Below are 20,148 nucleotides of genomic sequence, written 5' to 3'. Positions count from 1 at the left end.
TTTGCTGAGGCTTGTTGAAATAAAGCTCAGAATTAGTTTGACTCAAGTACAGTTCTCCCCTTAATTTCCAAAGAATTGTTTTTAGGATTCGGGTTACATACGAAAAAAGGAACTGACACCAACTCAATAACATGCCTTGGGTGTTGCATCATTAATGTCTGGCAGGAGTTAAGGGCAGGTATTACAACCAAGCCTAAACTTGCATTTCTGGCAGATGTTCTCTTGTAGTTGTTGACTGGCTCTTTACAAGGACAAGCTTTGGCTTGATGTCTTCACCCGGCGCTTGTGGCGCGGGGCAAGATGAGGCAGGGACAGAAAGCGCGAAGGAATCCAGGCTGATGCCTGCCCTCGGGTATCTGGTTAGGCTGAGAGGGAAGATGCTTTTATTTAATGCGCTGATAAGCCCAGAGTGTGGACTTTACACCTGGCACCAGGCTTTTGGCAAGGTGTGTGCATCTCAGGAGGAATTACGCAAATTGTTTAGCGCTGGGGGCTGTGCGGTTTGCTCCTGAAAACAAAGCCCACACTGTGATGGTTCAGCTCAGGCAAAATGAAAGCTTATGGGTTCCCCCCTCCACTTCCTTAATAAGGTAAAAATATTCCAACCCTGTAGTTTTATAGCATTAAAGCTTCTGATTTCATTGGAGTAGTCTGGCTAAATTACATTTTATGGACAAATACTGGTGTCATTACTTCATCTGCTGGGTGAACAGTGAATTTGTCATGTTTGGAATGCTTCCTGCAGAGTCTGCTGGGGAGGACTGGTCTCCCTGTCCCACTTTCTGTCTTATTACAGCCCCAAGGCAGTTATTTCTCTTTCTTTTGATGAGTGATGAACAGGATATTGTTTCAGCTCTGTTATTATAATTTTTAATCATGCCTTCTAATTTGTGCTGTATCCTACTTGTGGAAGTGCAAGTAGGAATTTGCAGGAGTTGTCTGAAGATGCAAACACAGGACCGTTGCCTTGTTAATGTGCAGTTGGCACGTGCCAAAAGCCATATCTGTGCCTAATAGGATGGGCTTTCTGACCTGATCCAGGCTTTTTTCACAGCTTTATTAATGAAAAAATGGAAGTGTAATTGGCAGTAAATTGGTAAAGCTATGTCTTAAAAAAACAGAAAAAAACCCCAAGCGAAAAAAAAATTAATATAAATATAGAAAAGTTGTAAATGAACTGTGATACAGGTTGGATGATTACATATTAAAGGCAAACACAAAGTTTACAATCCGGGAGAAAAACAAAATTAAGGGCTGTTACCAAGGTGAGAAAGGTGAGAGGAATCTGGCGGTAGAGAAGCTCAAATAAATCAGTAAAATGTTAAATTCTGTGTCTAATGAAGAAAAAGGTTGCACTTAGAATGTTAGTGCTGGTCTCCTCTCCTTTCTCTGCTCTGCAGACCACTCTGTGTGACCTGGCATCCAGAGGTGGCTGTGATTTACAGCTTTTGAGGGTTTTAAGCCATTATGTCATCTTTGGATTGCTACCGTTCCTGTGGTGCAGCTTCCACAGCTGTTGTTCCATTTAAACATAAAAAAGCACATTAAAAAATCAGAGCTTGGTAAACACGTTTGAATATTGAACTGCTCTGTAAATTTAAGATACTGAGTTAATTTTTTTTCAGATTGCTCTTTGAAAGGGTGGCATGAATATGTTGAAATTGTTGACTTTTCATGAAAGTAAAACACTGATGCTGTCAGAACTTTAGCAAAGGGAAGAACCCAACATGACAGTGTATTAGTTGGAATAAAGTAATCTATAATTTTTACAAAATGCTTATAAAAGTCTAAAATTACATATACTTGTAGGAGGTTTTTAATCACCATCACAAATAAGATTATCAAAACATCAGTTCTTTTGTGTATTTTGCATTTATAAGTGAATCTCCATGCATTCCTTAGTGTCCATACCTGCAGCACTGTTTCTGCTATTCAGTTGGATTATGTGCATTATCAAGCAACATAATTTCATTGCAGCAGTTGCTTTCCTTTGATATTTGTGCACCTAGGATACTTATGAGCATACCTATGTCTATATTTGAGTGAATATCCCAGCAAATGGGTTTTACCGCCCCAACTGCTTTTCAGTGACATTTTCTCAGAAAGCAGCTCTGGCGCCTGTTGCTCGGCCAGAGGCCGTTGGTGGTGCTTCTGTCTCTGCTTCCTTCTGTCCATTTCTGCTGAAAGGCAGGAACATGGAGGTGCTGGAATGAATGGTGTGGATTATCCCCAACAGGCAACCAAGCCCCACACAACTCTTGCTATGGGATGGGGGAGAGAATCAGAAGGGCAGAACTGAGGACTCGTGGGTTGAGATAAGAACAGTTTAATAATATAAATATAATGGTAATAATGAAAAAGAAAATAAGGAAAAGAGAGAGAGATAAAACTCAAGAAAGTCAAGTGATGAAGTGAAAAACTTGCCACTGACTGACCGGTGCTCAGCCAGTTCAGTTCCTGAGTGGCTCCTGGCCAGCTTTCTCCACAATTTATGCACTGAGTATTTGGTCTAGAATATCTCTTTGGTTAGCTGGGGTCAGCTCTCCTGACTGTATCCCCTCTCCAGCTCCTTGTGCCCCCCAGTTGTCCCCCCTGGCAGGGCAGCAGGAGGAGGTGACAGGGCCTTGACTGAGTGTGAGACCTGCTCAGCAACCACCAAACCATCAGTGTGTTCTCAACAGGATGCTCATCCTTAATCCAGACAGGGCACTGTACCAGTGCCAGGAAGAAAATTACCTACCCCAGCCAGAACCAGGACAAGAGCTGTGGAAAGTTAATAAATCAACTTTGTAGTTCTGGAGCACCAAGTTTGTGTCCAAGCATGGCCAGCCATTGAACGCTGCTGCATCTTGCGAAATTTACTTGGATTTACCCAAAGTTCTGGAAATAAAATGACAAATATATATAGTCAGGGTCTTCCCATGAGCAGTCTTCAGCATCTGAAGTGGATTGTGTGTTGCTAAAGGGAATGTGGTGCTGATGGAGGGATGTCTCCAAACTTCCCCACCAGGGAAGGGAAGCCCAAAGGGCTCAGTGAGGGCTGACACAGACGTGTCATGAGGCTGAGCCAGGACTGTCCAGCACTGAAATTCTGGCTGCTGGAGCTTTTTTCCTGCCCTGACACATGCACAGTCAGTATGGTCAGTCAGCTGCTGGTTGGCTGTGTCTGGCAGGGAGCTGGGGAAGGGTGAATTCCACAGTGCTTCCAATAATTTCACACCTGCATTGCTCAATAGAGCAAGTGTGCTGTGTAAGAAGAGGGGGAGAGAAGTGTAGAAATGTAAGGAGTGCTTCTAAAGCTTTACATAATCTTTTCCATTTTACTTTAAAGACAGAGCTGTTTTCAGGCAAGGGAATTTGGCAGATGAGAAATCTGTAGTTGGGTCACAATACCAGCAGAAATAATAACTCCCCCTATGTGCTTTATGGCATCACTGGGTGCACTGGTGAGCTAAAGCCACTGCAGCTGGGAGAGGACATATCCCTGTGGGAGGGATGCTCTTTGCCAGGCATGCAGTAAACCTTTGGCAGAGCCTTTTGGAGAGCCCATTCCAGTGATGCTGGACCCAGCATTGTCTCTGGTTATTATACAGCAGCTGAGTGCTGGGAGCTGTGCACAGCACAAAGGATGATATCTCTGGGTGTAAAATTAATGCAGTCTCTGGGAACAGCCAGAACAATAAAATTTTACCACTTGTCTGTGAGAAGTCACAAGCTGTTTTTAATATTCTCTTGTAGCCTTTTTCTTTTAGGGTACCCTGAAAAGAATATCAATGAAAATTGTAGCCTCTCATTGTTCTGTTTGCCATAATTTTTTCACACTAAAATAAGGCCTCTCCACCCTTTGTTCAGGCATGTATGAAGCATTTGCTTATGCATGCACAGTGTGAGGGACACTGCAAGGGAGCTCCAAGATTAGTGTTGTACAACTCTTGCTGCTACGACTTTTTCTGCTCCTTGGGGCTGATGAAGCCCACGCTGTCAGCCTGACAATAGGGCTTTGCTTTTAAGGACAAACTGGTCTTAAAACCCTGTTGATAATTTAATGTTTTAAAACAAGAGCATTCATGTTTCCTGCCATAGCCTCAGGCTTGCTGGATGTCCCTGTCTCCTTTAACCCTCAGATATATGTGTGATTTGAAAGGATAGCTTTTAACTAGTTCTGATTCCGATTTTTAATTTTTTTTGTACTGTTTTCATTGACATCAGTGGGCTTTGTATCAAGCCAAATAGGTCAGTCTTGCTTGCTGTCTCTTCTGCTGTGAAGAAGAGGTGTAAAGGTGTGCAGAGATGGATTTTTTAGCTAAAATGCATATAGGACACAGAGCTGAAGCTCTGCTGTAGAGCTATCCAAGGAAACAGATGGGTAACATCAGTGGGAGCCTTGCCTGCTTGGGAAGCAGTGCCATTACTTAAAATCAGAGGTGGAGGTGGTGAAGCCAAGGACAAAGAGTGTGAACACACCTGCTTAACTTCTGTAAAGATTTTTACTTGGCTGGTGAGCAGGAGGGCTTGAGTGTCTCAAGGAGGTTGGGTGGAGTGGCAGAGGCTTTGCTATGGGTTCTGCTTTGAAATATGTGTCAGAACTTTAATCTTTAGCATTAGAATTCTTTAATGATGTTCAAATGTTTAACTTCTTGGGAAAGTATTCAGTGACAGCAGGGATATGTGGAGTCTGGTTCCCTGCTGTCTCACTCCCTGCTGACTGCTGGTACTGCCCAAAAACCAGAGCAGAGCTGGGTGGTGGGGCCAGAGTGAGAGACACAAGGTAGCAAGAAGTGCCTCAAATTTGTATAAAGGGCTTCTAGATTAAAGGACAAAGGGAGCTTAGATAATGGTGATGAAGGTTGGCCCCAGGTCCCTGTGCCAGGTTCACTGGAGCTCCAGCTGCAATGATGCCCCTTTGAGCTTTGGCCACCAAAATGATTTCTTCAGGTGGTGTTGGGCCAGTAGGAAATGCTGCACATGGAGACTCCTGCTGTACTGGAACATGGAGTAGCATGAGCCATTTGTTGGCTAATGCCTGCTGGTTAAAAGATGCCAAAATTTGTAAGGTGTGATATCATCAGTACTGGTAGTGCTGTCTGATCCATGAGCTGTTCTGCAGGTCTGCCTGAGAGGCTCCTGTTCTTTATCAAGTGTTCTTGCCAGGGATGGTCTTTATCTCTTACTGTTCCATGACAGTGATGTTAATTCTTCCAGCCTTCAAGCACCTTGTGATTTTGCAGAGTTTAGGAGGAGAGCATCATCCCTAACTTGCTGTGGGCTCTACCTTGGCGTGTGTAAATCACCCAGGAGGTGATGATTGGAGGGGTTTGTGTGTGTGTCTGTTGAAATGGAACATGACAGCTGAGCAGCACTTCTGAGCTGGCTGTAAACAACACACAGTGCTTCACTTTGTGCAGAGAGGAGCCCAAAGTGATGTGCAGCTGGTGGAGCCTGCTCAGCTCCTGCCTCATGGCTGCCTGGTGTGTGACATTAATGAGCAGAGGTGTTCTGCCAACCTCTGCTTGGTTCTTTCTGATCTTCTGAAAGAGCAGCCAGCACTCAGCCTTCCTCCACCATGCCACAGAGCAAACAGTGGAGTTAGGAGTGTTCTGCTTCCAGGATTTCAGAGAGCACAGGATCCCCTAAGCAATGGCTTTGTGTGCTGGGGAGAGGAAGCAGAGGTTTGGCTTGGCCCCTGTGCAGAGAGCTGCCTTCAAGGATGAGATTCCTGTGGGGGCTGGCATCCCATCATCACCACCTCAAGGAGTGCAAGTGTGGTTCCAAACAGGGTCCAGTGCATGAACTCGGATAATGCTGGATTTGTGGAGAAAACCACGTTGCAGTTCCTCATTCTGGGGTTGCTGCTGGAACTCACCTCAGAAAGGCTCTCTGATTGGGAGAACAATGATTAATCCAGCCTCTGAGTGCTTGTGAATGGATTTGCAGTTGGTGTAGGTGGGATCTCTCATGAAGGATGGCAATCCTCGTGTTTCTCCTTGCAGACTGGTTCTCTTGCAGTCAGCTAGCACAGGACAGAAACCTGAAACTCACTGCTCACTGAACAGCAAGGATCTAATAATCGTATCATCTTTCTTCTCATGGTTGATATCTACCCCAATAGATGCTGATCAGGCACTGATATCCTGTGGCTGGCCCCTTGGCTTTAGTACATGCTCCAGTCCTGTAGCAGGTACCCACATCACCAAAACCAACATCAGAGCCAGCAGTAACAGTACCCACATGTACAGCCTCCATAGGGATGTCAGAAAAGGAGCACAAAGAGTGGCTTGCACACATGGAGGGAGTTGTTCCCTCAGACTGTGACTGAAATGGTCACTAGTGCCACTTCTGAGGGCAAATCATGTTTCAGCTTTGAGGTGTTGCAGGGTGCACTGTAGGAAGCTACACCTGAGAGGTTTCACCTTCCTGCCTTCAGTGGTTAAATCGCCTGAAAAGTTACCATAGAACTGCCCTTCCTGATGGAGCAGTTTTGGAAATCCCACGGGTATGGTTGGATGAGGGCATGAGGAGAGGGCTCTGGGTGTCCCTGAGATGGGTGACACTGCTGAAGAGGGCTCTGTGTGACCCAGAGATGGGTGACACTGCTGGAGAGGGCTCTGTGTGTCCCAGAGATGGGTGACACTGCTGGAGAGGGCTCTGGGTGTCCCTGAGATGGGTGACACTGCTGGAGAGGGCTCTGGGTGACCCAGAGATGGGTGACACTGCTGGAGAGAGCTCTGGGTGTCCCTGAGATGGGTGACACTGCTGGAGAGGGCTCTGGGTGACCCAGAGATGGGTGACACTGCTGGAGAGGACTCTGTGTGACCCAGAGAAGGGTGACACTGCAGGAGAGGGCTCTGGCTGACCCAGAGATGTCCCAGAGATGGGTGGCACTTCATTGGAAATGGTGGGAAAGTGCTGCTCGTTGGTGAAGATGAAACACAGGGGAGGAATGTTTCAGTCCAAGCCTGCAAAGAAAAGGCTGTGGTTAATTTTTTTTTTTTTTTTAAGGCTTGCAACTCAATCTTGCAAGTTTACAACGTGAAGCCAAAGCCAATGCAAGAGGCTGTGATTAGAGTCTGGCCTAAAATGCTGGAGGATGCTTCTGAGACCCATAATTTCCAGCATAATTAGCATGTTCCAAAGCAGCAGATGTTGCAGCTTCTGAGGGAAGGTGCCTGGGAGTGGATAGTGTTTTCACAGGCTCCAGGCTGCTGCTGAATGTTTCCCAGGCTTGGAGTTGGGCAGAATAAGCAACTAGAGCTGAGGGTGCTGTGCTGACCAGGGCAAGAAGAGGGTATGGCAGGTCTGTGTTTTCAGTGACAGCTGGAACTATTTCATTTCTCATTTAGTGATGCCTGAATGCACAGAACCTCTACCAGGGGCTATTGATCCAGAACTGGTGCTCAGAGGCATCATTTGAGGGATGCCTCTGTAGTGGCTCAGTGGCAGCCATCAAGATGAGTCCTTAGAAGTCAGTAACATTTCAAAACTGTGATTGAAGGCTCTGATAAATGTGTCTAGCTAAAAATTAGGTAATTTTTTCCTCCCTCACTTCCCCCCTTAATTGAGGATCTCTCCATTGTCCCCAGAACTCATGCTTGGTCTTGCATTTGCTATTAAGCTTTTATTTTTCCAGCCCACACTTGAATCACACATTTGCAAGGAGAGGAAACAAGCACATTCAAAAGCAGAAAATAAGAGTAGTTTTCATTTTCTTGTTTCCAGTGAATCGGATGCCTTATGCAAAGCCCATTGAGTTCCCTGTGAGTTTTCCCCCTGACTTCAATGGGCTTTGGCTCTGGCTTTTAGCTCCCGTGAAAGGTCCTGAACTGTCTGTGCTAGGGTGACAAGGAGCCTTGGAGAGACAATTCCCAGAGCTCTTCTCAGCCCCTGGCACAGCCAGGTTGCTAAGGAGACTTGGCCTGGCCAAGTCCTGGAGCTCCCCCCTTCCGGGGTTATTGTCTGCTGTCCCTGCCAAGGCTCTCTGGTGGCAGCAGTGCCACTCTCTCAGCCACAATCCCTCTCCAGTGGCCTCTGACAGCAGCAATTCCTGCCCTGCATCTCCCCTCTTGGCGAGCAGCCTCCCTTGCCACGGCTGCTCCATCCTGCTCCAGGGCATGGGAGGGATGGATGGGCTGGTGTCTGCTGGCCTCCCTTGGCTCTGGGAGTTGGGGTTTGGCCCCTGTCACCCACCTCCACACCCCAGCATCTTCACCTCTTATGGTCCCTTCCCTTCCCTTCCCTTCCCTTCCCTTCCCTTCCCTTCCCTTCCCTTCCCTTCCCTTCCCTTCCCTTCCCTTCCCTTCCCTTCCCTTCCCTTCCCATAAATGCAAATAAAGCCAAGATGGGGAAGAGTCTTTCCCTTTTGTAGGAATCCCCTCTTCAGGGCTTAAATTCCTTATGGAGCCAGTTCTCAGGATTCCTTGTGAAGTGTGTAAGCTCTAACAATCATTTCCAGTACCAGGACAGGCTCCCACCATCTCTAGGGCTCCTGCAGTGCTTGGAACTTCCTGGGGAGCTCCTTCCATTGTGCCAGCTTTTTTTCTTTTTTTTTTTTTTTTTTGGAGCTTGGAATTTTCCAGCTTTCCTGGATTCTTTGTGGTTTTATCTCTTGGAGGGAGGTATTTTGAAGTTTTAACATTAACAGGCTAAATGACAGCTTCCTCTTAAGCCTTTTGGGCAAGGTCTCTTTGTCAGTCATCCCTTCAGATAGTGACTCTGTTTGCCTACAGATAAGTGAGCAGAAATGCTCAAATCCTGGGCACTTTTATGGTGGTGTAAAATTTAGGTGCTTGTGGTCTTGAATCTGATATATCTCATGTGAGCCATCGTTTTGACTCTGTGTTTTGTAGATAACTAATTCCTCAGATGGGGATGATGTTAGTTTTGTATCTAAACTACAAGCTGGTGTCTATCTTTTATAGTGGGAACCAGCATGAAACATGTTGGGGGTGATTTTCTGAATTACAGCATATGTTTTTGACTTGATTTTATAACAAATTGTATCATCAGTGAGACTGTAACACTGAAATGTCAGTGTTCAGGCAGCATATATTTATTTCTTAAGGTATTTCTTCAATATTAAACAACGAGAGCAATAGTGAAATCAGGCTCCAGAACTATGAGATTTGTTGCCAGCTTGTTTTGTATGAAAATATTGTTTAAATAACTAGAGATGTATATGGTCACGATGTTTTAGTGATGATCCTGATTATAATTATTCAGTAATGATAATATCACTTTCAGCAGCCTTGAAGATTTGTTTAAATGCAACTTTGACTCCTTTGCTGGTGCTCAGTAAAAAGGAACACACTGTTTCCATCTAATATTAGTGCAGCTAGTTGTTTGAGTGATGATATCTGCTTACAAATGTGCAGCTTGTGTTTTAAATGCTGAATAGTGATGTGAGATTTATGAATATGGCTTTGACAGTACCTGTGCTTAACAGAGTCCTTAGATGTGTGTGGGTTTGCAGAGAAGTAGGATAACTCCTGCATGTTCTGGATAACATCCTGAAATGAGGGTTTCCAGGAGAAGGTGCTGAACACAATTAAGCTTGGTCATTGGTAATTAGTGGAAGTTTCTTGTAGCTGTTTTCCCCAGTCCTGAATGTATTTTGTGGGCTCCTTGGACCCCAGGTTTGCCATGAAGCCCTGCTGGATTTGCATGGTGATGGTTTTGTTCTCCTGTGCTGTTTGCCTGTGTGGGCACAGGACTGCTCCCCTCTGCTGGAGTGGAGGAGTTGGTGAACACTGATCCATGTGGGGGAGAGCAACAAAAGTTTATTTTTAACACATTTGCCTTTAGAGAAGAAATCTCACAAATGGCCATACATATATACTCACCCGTATGCACACACTTTAATTTTTTTCAATGCAACTGAGGGCCAAGAGTGTGAGAACTCTGCTTTTAGTCCTTTGCTTCGCCTCCTCTTTTTTGGTAGAGGAAATGCTTGACAGTCATCAATAAAATATTAAATCATTGATGGCTATCAGGATAAACTAAACACATCTCGTGTGTGGATGCTGGCATAGTAGGAACGTTTCCAAGATGTTTCAGGCCTCATTCTCTGGTTTGTTAAAGGGCAGAGAATAAGGTCACAAAGGAAATCAAACCCTGATGTGGAGAAATGAAACATGAGGCCTACTGACTTCTAAAAAACATTTTAAATAACATTCTCTAAGGTTTCATTTTATACCGAAGGCAGCTGTAATAAGTTTTGGAAGATGGTGTAAGGTTTCTATTAAAGAGAGATTTTTGCTTGCTGGTTTTGTACCCAAATGAAGGAATGAGGGAGATGGAATTAGAGCTTATTTAGTATAAGGTGAGAAACTAAAAGTTCTCTCCAGAACCGTAAAATAATAATTTATGTGTTCTACTGCAATTTACAAATTAAAAAATATGAAACTGTTCCTAGATCTCCGAAAATGACACACATAGCCATGGAATAATTTAGTAACTGCATTGCAAATGCACTTTTGCCACAAGTAAAATAAGACTGCTGCTTTGTAGTGTGCTGCCAGCATAGCCTCAGTGAATAAATTCCCAGTAGATGTTTGCTGCATGCCAAATATATTGGACTGTATAAAAGATCCCATTGTTCAATGGCATCATTATTTGCTATTATATTCACAATGTTTGCTTGTGAAACAATTTATTGGAGACAAGTATGTTTAAGAAGGAACGCTTGGTTTGAAATTCAGCTGATTTGGCTTGTAATGTCAGAGCTTTTACAGTATACAGCCTCTAAAAATAAATATTTAGGTCTGCTGTTTTTTACTTATCTTTGAAAGAATTCCTGGAGCAGGGGAGAATGGGGAGCTGAGGCTGGGCATGGCTAGTGAGCATTTCACTTCTGATTCACAGAATTTGTTTAGGTTGGAAAAGCCCTCTGGAATCATTGAGTCCAACCATCGACCCAGCACTGCCAAGGCCACCACTAAACCACATCCCCAGGTGTCACATCTACACACATGACTTTTAGATGCCCTCCCTGGGCAGTTCCAAAGCTGGGCAACCCTTTTGGTGAGGGAATTTTCCCTGATATCCAATCCAAACCTCCCCTGGCACCACCTGAGGCCATTTCCTCTCTCGTCCTGTCACTTGTCACCTGTCACCTGTGAGAAGAGCCTGACTCCCACCTGACTAAAAACCCCCTGTCAGGGAGTTGTAGGCAGCGAGAAGGTCCCTCCTGAACCTCCTTTTCTCCAGGCTAAAGAGCCCCAATTCCCTCAGCTGCTCCCCATGAGAGGTTGACTGAAAATGTGTGAGAAATGCTTATGCATGGGCATAGATTAGAAGCTGAATTGGCTCACATTAAATACACTTCAGTTTTCCAGAGAACTCTGTATTTGCCTGTGTTTTGGTGAGAGTAAGAATGAAGCAGTGTTTCTGCTGCTGTGTCTGAGTGAAGCAGAGAGCAGTGGTGGTGGTGGCACTGATTGGAGCATTTTAGGAAGCTGAGCTGCCTCATTTGTGCATCCTGCAAGCTGAGGCTTCTGCTGCTACTTTTGAGAAATTCCTTTTGGTTTATTTTAACGTGTTTTAAATCAATAATTATCCAAAATTAATCAATAGTATTTCTTCTTAATGTGTGTTAATACTATTTCTTCTTAATCAAAAAGAATAAATTAATTTATCAAAATTAATCAACAATGTTTCTTCTTAATGTGTGGAGGTTTAGCCGAGTCGAGACGTTTGAGAACTCAGAGGTAACTTAATTACGGTAGCTTAAAAAAACCCAAGGGGAGATATTTTACCTCGTTAGGGCTGAGTTAAACCATGGAAAACGAGCAAAGTGTTTAAGCAGGGTTATTTTCCCCCCCCTCCCCACAAATGGCTATTCTTTAAATTACAAGTGTAACGCTCAAGCCATCTCCTTTGAACTGCAGGTTTTGTTACACGCTTTGGCTGCGGTGTTATTTCGGAGGAGTCAGCCAACAGGCTTACAGGGCTTTTTGGCTGGGGTTCACTTACAGTTTTCTTGGCAGCCCTGCTTATTTATGCATCTTTATTTCTCTCTCTCTCTCTCTCTCTCTGCACCGTTCCCTGCCGGAGCAGAGCGCTCCCCGCACCGGCCCATCCTGCAGGCGGGGCTCCCCGCCAACGCCTCCGCCGTGGTCGGGGGGGATGTGGAGTTTGTCTGCAAGGTCTACAGCGATGCCCAGCCCCACATCCAGTGGATAAAGCACGTGGAGAAGAATGGCAGTAAATACGGGCCAGATGGGCTCCCTTATCTCCAGGTTTTAAAGGTGAGGCTTCGCAGGTGCCAGCAGCGGTGATGCCTTCTTTAGAGCGTGGTGTAAATCCAAGGGTTTCGAGTTCTGAGCTTCTTTTGAAAGTGGAGATGTTTATGTTAGAAGTGAAATGATGAGTTAGATAAACGTTTGCTTGTCTGAATGCTAACTGTGCAGCTTATAGACACTGTTTTGCTCCTTTTTATTTCCATGAAAGGTCCTTTATATCTGAATGTTTCAGGCATGACTTGTTCAGAAAAAAAAATGAAAGTCCTTCTAAAGAACATCATTGACATTTTTGTATGGGTAGAAAGCATCCAAAACATACCTGGGACAATCTACTCCGTTTCTTTCATGTTTCTTCAGCCTCTTGATTTCAAAGAAACATGGCAGCTGCTGCCAAAAGCTTGCTGGAGGACCGGGCTGTCTGGATGCTGAGCCTGCAGAGATGTCTGGTTTGGAGCAGTGTATTGGTACTGTCATTCCTGCCAGCTTGGAGCAAGCCTGACCAGGGAAACTGAAGCTTTCTAAGCTGGGTGGCATTGCCAAAACTCTGACAGGCTCTGTACCTGCTTGTCCCATGCAGTACCTGCCCAGGTGGATTCCTTTCCCCCCCACGCTGCTGTTCTCTAACTCCTCGTGTGATGCTGCGGATGTACGAAAACCAAACAACAACCAAAAGGGAAAAAAACCCAAAAACAACAATAACAAAACCCCCGAACCCTTCAATGTTTAGAGGCTGATGTGGAATATTCTGGTGACGTGTTGGTGGTGGGACCATAGACAGATTGGTGTCCATTCTGGGCAGCAGTGACCTTGTTCTCCTGTGTTATTGGTCTGTTCTAGCACTCGGGGATAAATAGTTCCAATGCTGAAGTGCTGACACTGTACAATGTGACAGAGGCGGACGCTGGAGAATATATTTGTAAGGTCTCCAATTATATAGGGGAGGCCAACCAGTCTGCCTGGCTCTCTGTTCTGCCAAGTGTACAAGGTAACAACGTTTTTTAAAGCAAGCTGGAAAAAATGGTGCTTTGGGAGACTGCAGGCAGCTTGTAGGATACTCTCTGGCCTTGGTGGTATATGTGTAATCCTCCTTTGGTGATGCAGCTGGTGTTACACCAGCAGCCATGGAAAAATTCCCACAATATCCTCTGTACCAGAAGCACTGCTTTGGTTTCTGTTTGCTGATCTTTATTCTCTCTTTGGTGTCTTTGTGTCTGTGTGTGTGTTGGGCAGTTTTGTTGCTAATTCTGCATACTCTGCAGTTCACACAGAGGGTACTCCTTGAATAATGTAATTACAGCCTAGCAGTGTGTATTTATATATACACATAGGTGTGTATATGTATGACCTGTTCACATAAAAACCCCCTGGAGCACAAGTCAGGTCAGTTTAGTCACTGTGACTGTGCAGGTGGGAGGATTTTTCCAGGTCTTACTCACCCATTACTAACTGGGTTTTACTCAGCAGTAACAATAAAAACAGGCAGCCCTGTGACTGCAGCCCACAACTAAATTTACCTCCAAATTGTCCAATAAAAAGGTATTTATTCCCTGATTGTGTATTTCAAAGTAACATTTTTGAATGGAACAGAGATCAAAAGTAGCAAACATTAATTTCTCTAATCCTCCATCACTGAGATCTTGATGCTGATGCCCTGATGTGCCCATCTTGGGGCAGCTGGGAAGTTCCAGACCTAAGATTTACTCCGTTTGTATCAGTTTGGATAATCACTGCTACTTGGATTGGTGCACAATGTCAAGCAACAAGTCTGGAAGATGACCAGTAAAAACCACAAAACGTGCAGAGTTATTTTTCTCCTCAATCTTTAAGATGTAGAAAAATATGTTTTATTTTCATCTCCTGGTTCTCAAAACTTTGAAGTATTTTCTGTCTTACCTGTGAGAGCCACAACTGAACAAGATCTCTGATTTTTGAGCAAGAGTTGGGATACCTCCCACTCTGCTTCTAGGCAAACCATCAAGTATTTCCAGGTTTGAGATTTAAACAAGATTTGGCAACTCTTCACAATGTACAGTAGTAGTTACTACTCAAAACTGCAGTGCAGTGGGTGATGCAAGGATCATACAATCTAAGACAGCTACTAAGTTGTCTTTTGGAGCAGAATTCACCCCTTTTTAATCATTTTAGAGTATGCTTTTATGGTAAATTCTTTCCTCTGAAACAGGTCTCTACACGTGAAGGATCCCACGTTCTGTCCTACTTTGTTTTCTCTTTGTTTTTCTCTCAACTTTCTCTTGTCATAAAAGAAGAAGGAAAAAAAATATTTGTGGGTGAATTTTTCCATGTCTTTTGATTGCATGCATGTTTAGGTGGTGAGTTTAGGTCTGGTGAAGGGTGTTGATTACTTTCTGAGGTGAGCTGGGACCTGTTGGTAAACGCCTTTTGGATGAGGGATTGTGGATGGGGAAGGAGCTTTGCATCTCTCCACCTCTGCCTTTACCAAGTGCAAAGCCCTGTGGCTCCACCTCCCTATCCACAAAAATTCTCTCAGTGTCTAGCTTTTTCTCTTGCTTCCCTCTTGTTTTTTTTTTAGGCTGCCGGTGTTAACACCACGGACAAAGAGATTGAGGTTCTCTATATACGGAATGTAACTTTTGAGGATGCTGGGGAGTATACATGCTTGGCGGGTAATTCTATTGGGATATCCTTTCACACTGCATGGTTGACAGTTCTGCCAGGTATACACTGCTCTCTTTCTGTGGTTTTTCCTCTTTTTTTCCCCCCCCTCCCCTTGTTGATTGCTGCAGAATTAGCACGGCTTCTGTGTCCAAAAAAAAAAAAAAAGGACTTTTACAATGATTTTGGTTTTTTTAAGTGCAGTTGTCTCAAGCCAGTGAGTTGTTCTGTCACGTGTTTGCAACTCCAAAAATCAAACAGCAACAACAACAAAAAATGGTGTGGGATGTGTGGCTATTGCACTTAATTGAAATGTTTTTACATCATCAGAAATGCTAAGGAGCTGCATTTCCTTAGCACTTCAATGAGACAACTGAAAATCAGCCCATAAATCATTGTAAACTTTGTCAAGAGGATGAAATTGAGTTCGTTACAAAGTTTGGAACTAATTTGGCCATAGTTATGTACTGGCTCATTAAAATGCCCGAGCTGTTCGGTGTACTTCAATTCACTTTTACCTATCATGCAAATCTCTCGTGGAAATTCCAATTTGAATGCCAGAGGATCATGTACAGAAGCAGTGCCTTCCATATCTTGGGAATCGGCTCCGTGCATCTTTAAACATTGCATGCTCTAAGGAAACAAGTAGTCATTTGCTTTTACTGCAAAGCATGTCTTGCTGTTCTGGGGTTGATGATGTTTCTGTCCTTAGAAGAAACAAACATCAATGTGCTTTATTGCCTGAAAATTATTATCAGCTGTTAGAAGATGTAACCGTAGTTGGTTTTGACATTAGTCAAATTTTCTCATTTATAACTGTTGGCAGCTGCCTCAGGAGTTCCTTTGGAAAAAAAACATGAACCACCTGAGGTTTGCTGGGTCATCTTGTGCTTAACATTTATTAATTGTTAATCCTAAGTAAGAGGTACAAAACCTGCATGTGTGTGTTGCTGAGCCTCACAGTGTGGGAGTTGAATATTCCCACTGTCTGCAGATAATTTCTTACCTTTTATTGAAATATATTGAACAAGGCAGCTTTATTCCATCTCACTCTGAACTGAACCCCGAGCCTGTGAGGTGTCACCAAGCAGGCAGAGCAGTGCTTGTGTAGAGCTTGCTTCTGCTGGCAGTGTTTGCATTTTGCAAGTGCTTGAACAGCATTTTTTTTTAACCAATTTTCTTAAACAAAGTGTTTTTCTAAGCCTGGAAAGGCACAAGAAAATTTCAGCATGAAACGTGCATTGCTTGCGGAGTGACCGCTGATGGCTGTGGAATGCTGTTTATCCGGGGGTTGAATCCCAGATAAGGGATTAGGGACACTGTTTGCACATATAACTGTCTTGAAGATAGCTTCAAAATGGTTTCAATCAGAGTAACAGCTCTGGAGAACCACTCCCTCCCAAATCTAATCTCATAGGCCAGTAACCACTGATGAGGTTACTTGAAAGACCACAGTCCTTGCAGAAGAGGGCTCGTTAATTAACGTGTCGCTGCCAATTCCTTTTCACCTCAATTATGCTTTTTAATCCAGCACTGGGCTCCTCAAAGGACCTCAGGGGAGTTGGGCACCCAGCATGAAGCACAGCTGGTTGAGCAGCTGGACAGCCAGCTCCTTGAAATCCTTTTGAAACCCCTAAGCTGAGTTTATAGACATGATGGGGGACTGATGCATCCTCCCTTCCCTCTGTATTTTGAGATCCTACTGCAAATTTTGAATAAACAGGCAGATTCAGCAGGCTCGAGCCCAAACATTTATTTTCAAATTTAGACACTTTTCATTCAGGCTAGCTAATTCACATTTTTATCTTTGGATGTGCTTTTGTGTGGTTCACACGAATTGCAGTGCTTTTACATTTTGACTCGAGTAACAAAATGAACCTGAGCCTAGTTTGAACAGTTTTTGCTTCCCTCTAAAATTATCCTTGATGATGCAATATTTCAATGTGTATGTGTGCCTACCTAGGCAGACACATGTGTATGTTTGTGTATGCATACATAGATGCACAAGCTCACACTCAGTGCAGACTGAAAAATCAAAGCAGTAATCTGGAAAAAAGAACTACTCTCAGATAAAAATCAAATCAGTAATCTGGAAAAAAGAATTACTCTCAGATTACAAGATGGCCTAAACATCCAGTGCTCTGACTATCACACAAGAATTGGTTATATTTTATATTTTACCATTACTTTTCTCCAAGTGCTGTGCCGAACGCTGCCCTGTTTGCTAACCCTGTGGCCTGATTGTTCCCTCCCAAAACCTTCCCATCCAGCTCCTGAGAAAGAAAAGGAATACCCAGCCTCTCCAGACTACCTGGAAATAGCAATTTACTGCATAGGGGTGTTCCTGATAGCCTGCATGGTGCTGACAGTGATCATGTGCCGCATGAAGAGCACCACCAAGAAGCCGGATTTCAGCAGCCAGCCCGCCGTCCACAAGCTGACCAAGCGAATCCCCCTGCGCAGACAGGTAACAGAAAGTAGATAAAGAGTTTCAAAAAGCTTTTTTCTTACCCCAACAACTGAGCCAGCACATCCCTCCTGCTGAGGAAAGGGAAGAGAAAAGAAGGGAGTTAATAAATTGTAGCGGGTTGCGGGTGGGATGGAGAGGAGGTCTTAGCACGGCGATGGGTGTCTCAAGGAAATCAGGGTAGGGCTGTTATTAGGGAAGGGAGAAATGTAAAAACTGAAGTATGTTCTGTGTTAGCAGTCTGGAGATGGGAAAAAAAAATGTATTTCGAGTATTTGGGGGCCTGATCCCGCAGCTTGTCAATGGAAAAAATGTTACTGCCTTAATGGGCTTTGGAACAGAATCCTATTTAATTGTATATTTATGATGTTTCTAAGGTGATTATTATTGTGGTAACTAGGTACCAGATACAGAGAGGTATTTCTCAGGAAGACTTTTGAAGACTAAAGGGAGGGGCTTTCATAGCCAGGCATCCAGAAAACACCCCAAAATAGAAAAAAGACTGTAATAAAGTAAAAATAGGGGAGATACTATATCAGATCTTGGACAGCTTGATTAAGATAATGATGCTTTTGAGCAAGAAACAAAAGCAAGTGCCAGATTTAAAATGCACACAACAGCATCACATGAAATACATTTTACAGTTGTTTGTGGCGGGCAATGAGCAATTCTGGAGGGGTTGATGCCACGAGCAACAAACCAGTTGAACAAGTAACAGGACTTTGGCTTTATCACAGGCCACCACTTGCCAAAACAGCCTCCATTCCCACACACTGTCCTCTCCTGAAGGATTTGTGGTGTTTTTAGGAGCTGGAGTTTAATAGGTTTTGATTTTCTTGCAATAGGTCTTGAGGCCAGACTCTGCACCCCCAGGTTTCAGCCCTGCAGGATGGGGGGAGGTTGGAATGAGGCTGGGGTTCACCTCAGCAGCCAAAAAATCTCTGGGTGGGGGGGCTGGATCCAGGCTCTGCTCAGGGAATTGGGATGTGGGGCTTCACTTTGTGTCCATCTGCACCATGAGTAAGTGGTGCAGGATTTCTGCAGATTTGGTTTTGCAGCCTGTCCAGAATATTGTCACTGTCAGAGTAATACATGTACTTTAAAAAGGGTTCTTCAGCATGGGCAGGTGTTTGAAATGAGGTGTATGGGCACACAGAGTGGGAGATTCTGAACAGCATAACATTTTTCTGCACCCTTGTTTCATGGTGTCTGAATTTCCTTGGTTAAAAACACCAGGGTGTGGAATGCTTTAGCTACCTTCCTCTGAAATTCAGTATTTTACAGAATCTTGAGGTGGGGCACCTGAATGTTTTTCAATCTGAAAGATATTTGGTTTGTCATATGAGCAAAAAATGTTCTTATTTTTTTCTGACTGACTTTGCCACTTTGGGTTGTTTTTTTCCTTTTTTTTTTTTTTTTTTTTAATTTTATGATTTTACTCATTTGCTTGAGTATCACTGGCACAAAGAGGGACTTTTCACTCTGAGTGTGTAAGAAAGAGTGATGAGGAGCCCTCAGGTCAATATTCACACATCTCTCTGGCTAGAAATCTGTGTAGATTTCTGGACAAAGGAGGCCTTTCAGATGTTGTGTGCTTAGCCAGAGAGAGAGAGATACATATCAACTGCTTAGATGGGAGACATTTATTAGATTTCTGCCTGAATATAAAAGCCTAATGACTCAGAGACAAGTTGAAGGTCTAAAAAATACCTAGGGTTTGGTGTGAGCTCAGTTGTGTCAGCTGGAAATGGTTCCTCGGGGAGCAGAGTGTTATTTCATTTCATGTGACAGCAGTGCCAACCACTGCCCTCAGTTTAGCTATTTATCCTTAAATGATGCAATATGGACCTTCTCCAAAGCTATTGTTTTCACAGGGGGAAGAAACTGTCTTACAGCATGTTTGTCACGTTGGGGTTTATCAATTCATTTCAGTTTTTTTACTTTTTTTTTAGCCGAAATGGCATTTGGCTTTTAAAACTGGGAATACTTTTTTTTTTTTTTAAAAGATTTATATTTGAAAGTGCAACTGATATTTCAACCCCTAAGCAAAAATCCCACTGCTCCCAATTGTTCCTGGTACTGTTTTGTTAGCAGCAGTTGCTCATTGAAGGTCTCTCTGCTTTTGTGCTTGCATGGAAGAAAATGTAACTACTGTAGGTATTGTCTGCAGTCTGTATTTCTGGTTTATGATTTCACTGGTCAGTTTGCAAAGGCAGGATGAGACAAGCAGTCCTTAAAGATTTGCTTGTGAATATTCCTTCATTTCTCCTTGGTGCTGAGGCTGCAGCAGCTCTTCAGTCTCTGCATCTTTTAAATCTGGTTTTGGATTTCAGGGCTGTTGTCACAAGCGAAGAATTGAAAAATAATCCAGATGTTTTATTTAAAGGGTGTGTGTTTCTGGATCATTCAACCCTGTTTTATTGTGCCACCAAGCTCACTTTGTTCCAGTTTATTTGTGTTTCAGAGGACTGTATTTAAACTTGGTGGGGTTTTGTCACTAAACCTTTATTTATCTGTGGATCACGGGAGGTTTCCCTTTGTGCCGTGTGGGAGGGATGAGGTGGGAGGATGGGAGGGAAGGAGATGCTCATGGCAGGTAGGCTGTGAGAATGGGGCTGGATCCAGGGCTGGGTGATGGGATTTGTTGGAATTCCAGAGAAATGAGGCCACAGATTGGGAAATTCTTGATATTGTTTTCAAAGCTCTTCTGCTGCTGGGTCAGGGTCCCTGAGGATCTGGGCTGGAAAATAATCCTGGTTCACAGAAAGGCGTTTGCGCGGCTCTGATGCCATCTTGTCTGAGCAGGAGAAG

At 43.9% G+C, this 20,148-nt stretch overlaps 1 protein-coding gene across 4 annotated transcripts in view; it reads left to right on the top strand.

The window, feature by feature from the left end:
- The window catches only part of FGFR2 (fibroblast growth factor receptor 2), an 80,939-nt gene that overhangs the window by 38,752 nt on the left and 22,039 nt on the right, over window positions 1-20,148 (top strand). For 2 of the 4 annotated variants that reach the window (XM_066554196.1, XM_066554194.1), the window contains 3 exons: window positions 12,052-12,242; window positions 14,788-14,932; window positions 17,141-17,337. In XM_066554196.1, the coding sequence (XP_066410293.1) occupies window positions 12,052-12,242; window positions 14,788-14,932; window positions 17,141-17,337 (533 nt within the window). Of the gene's footprint in view, window positions 1-12,051; window positions 12,243-14,787; window positions 14,933-17,140; window positions 17,345-20,148 lie in introns of all 4 variants that reach the window. The other 2 variants (XM_066554195.1, XM_066554192.1) reach the window with 1 other exon arrangement.

Source organism: Molothrus aeneus, chromosome 8 (genome assembly GCF_037042795.1).
Source record: "Molothrus aeneus isolate 106 chromosome 8, BPBGC_Maene_1.0, whole genome shotgun sequence".
NCBI lineage: Eukaryota > Metazoa > Chordata > Aves > Passeriformes > Icteridae > Molothrus > Molothrus aeneus.
The sequence above is the reverse complement of the archived record's forward strand: the minus strand, read 5'-3'. Positions and strand labels throughout refer to the sequence as shown.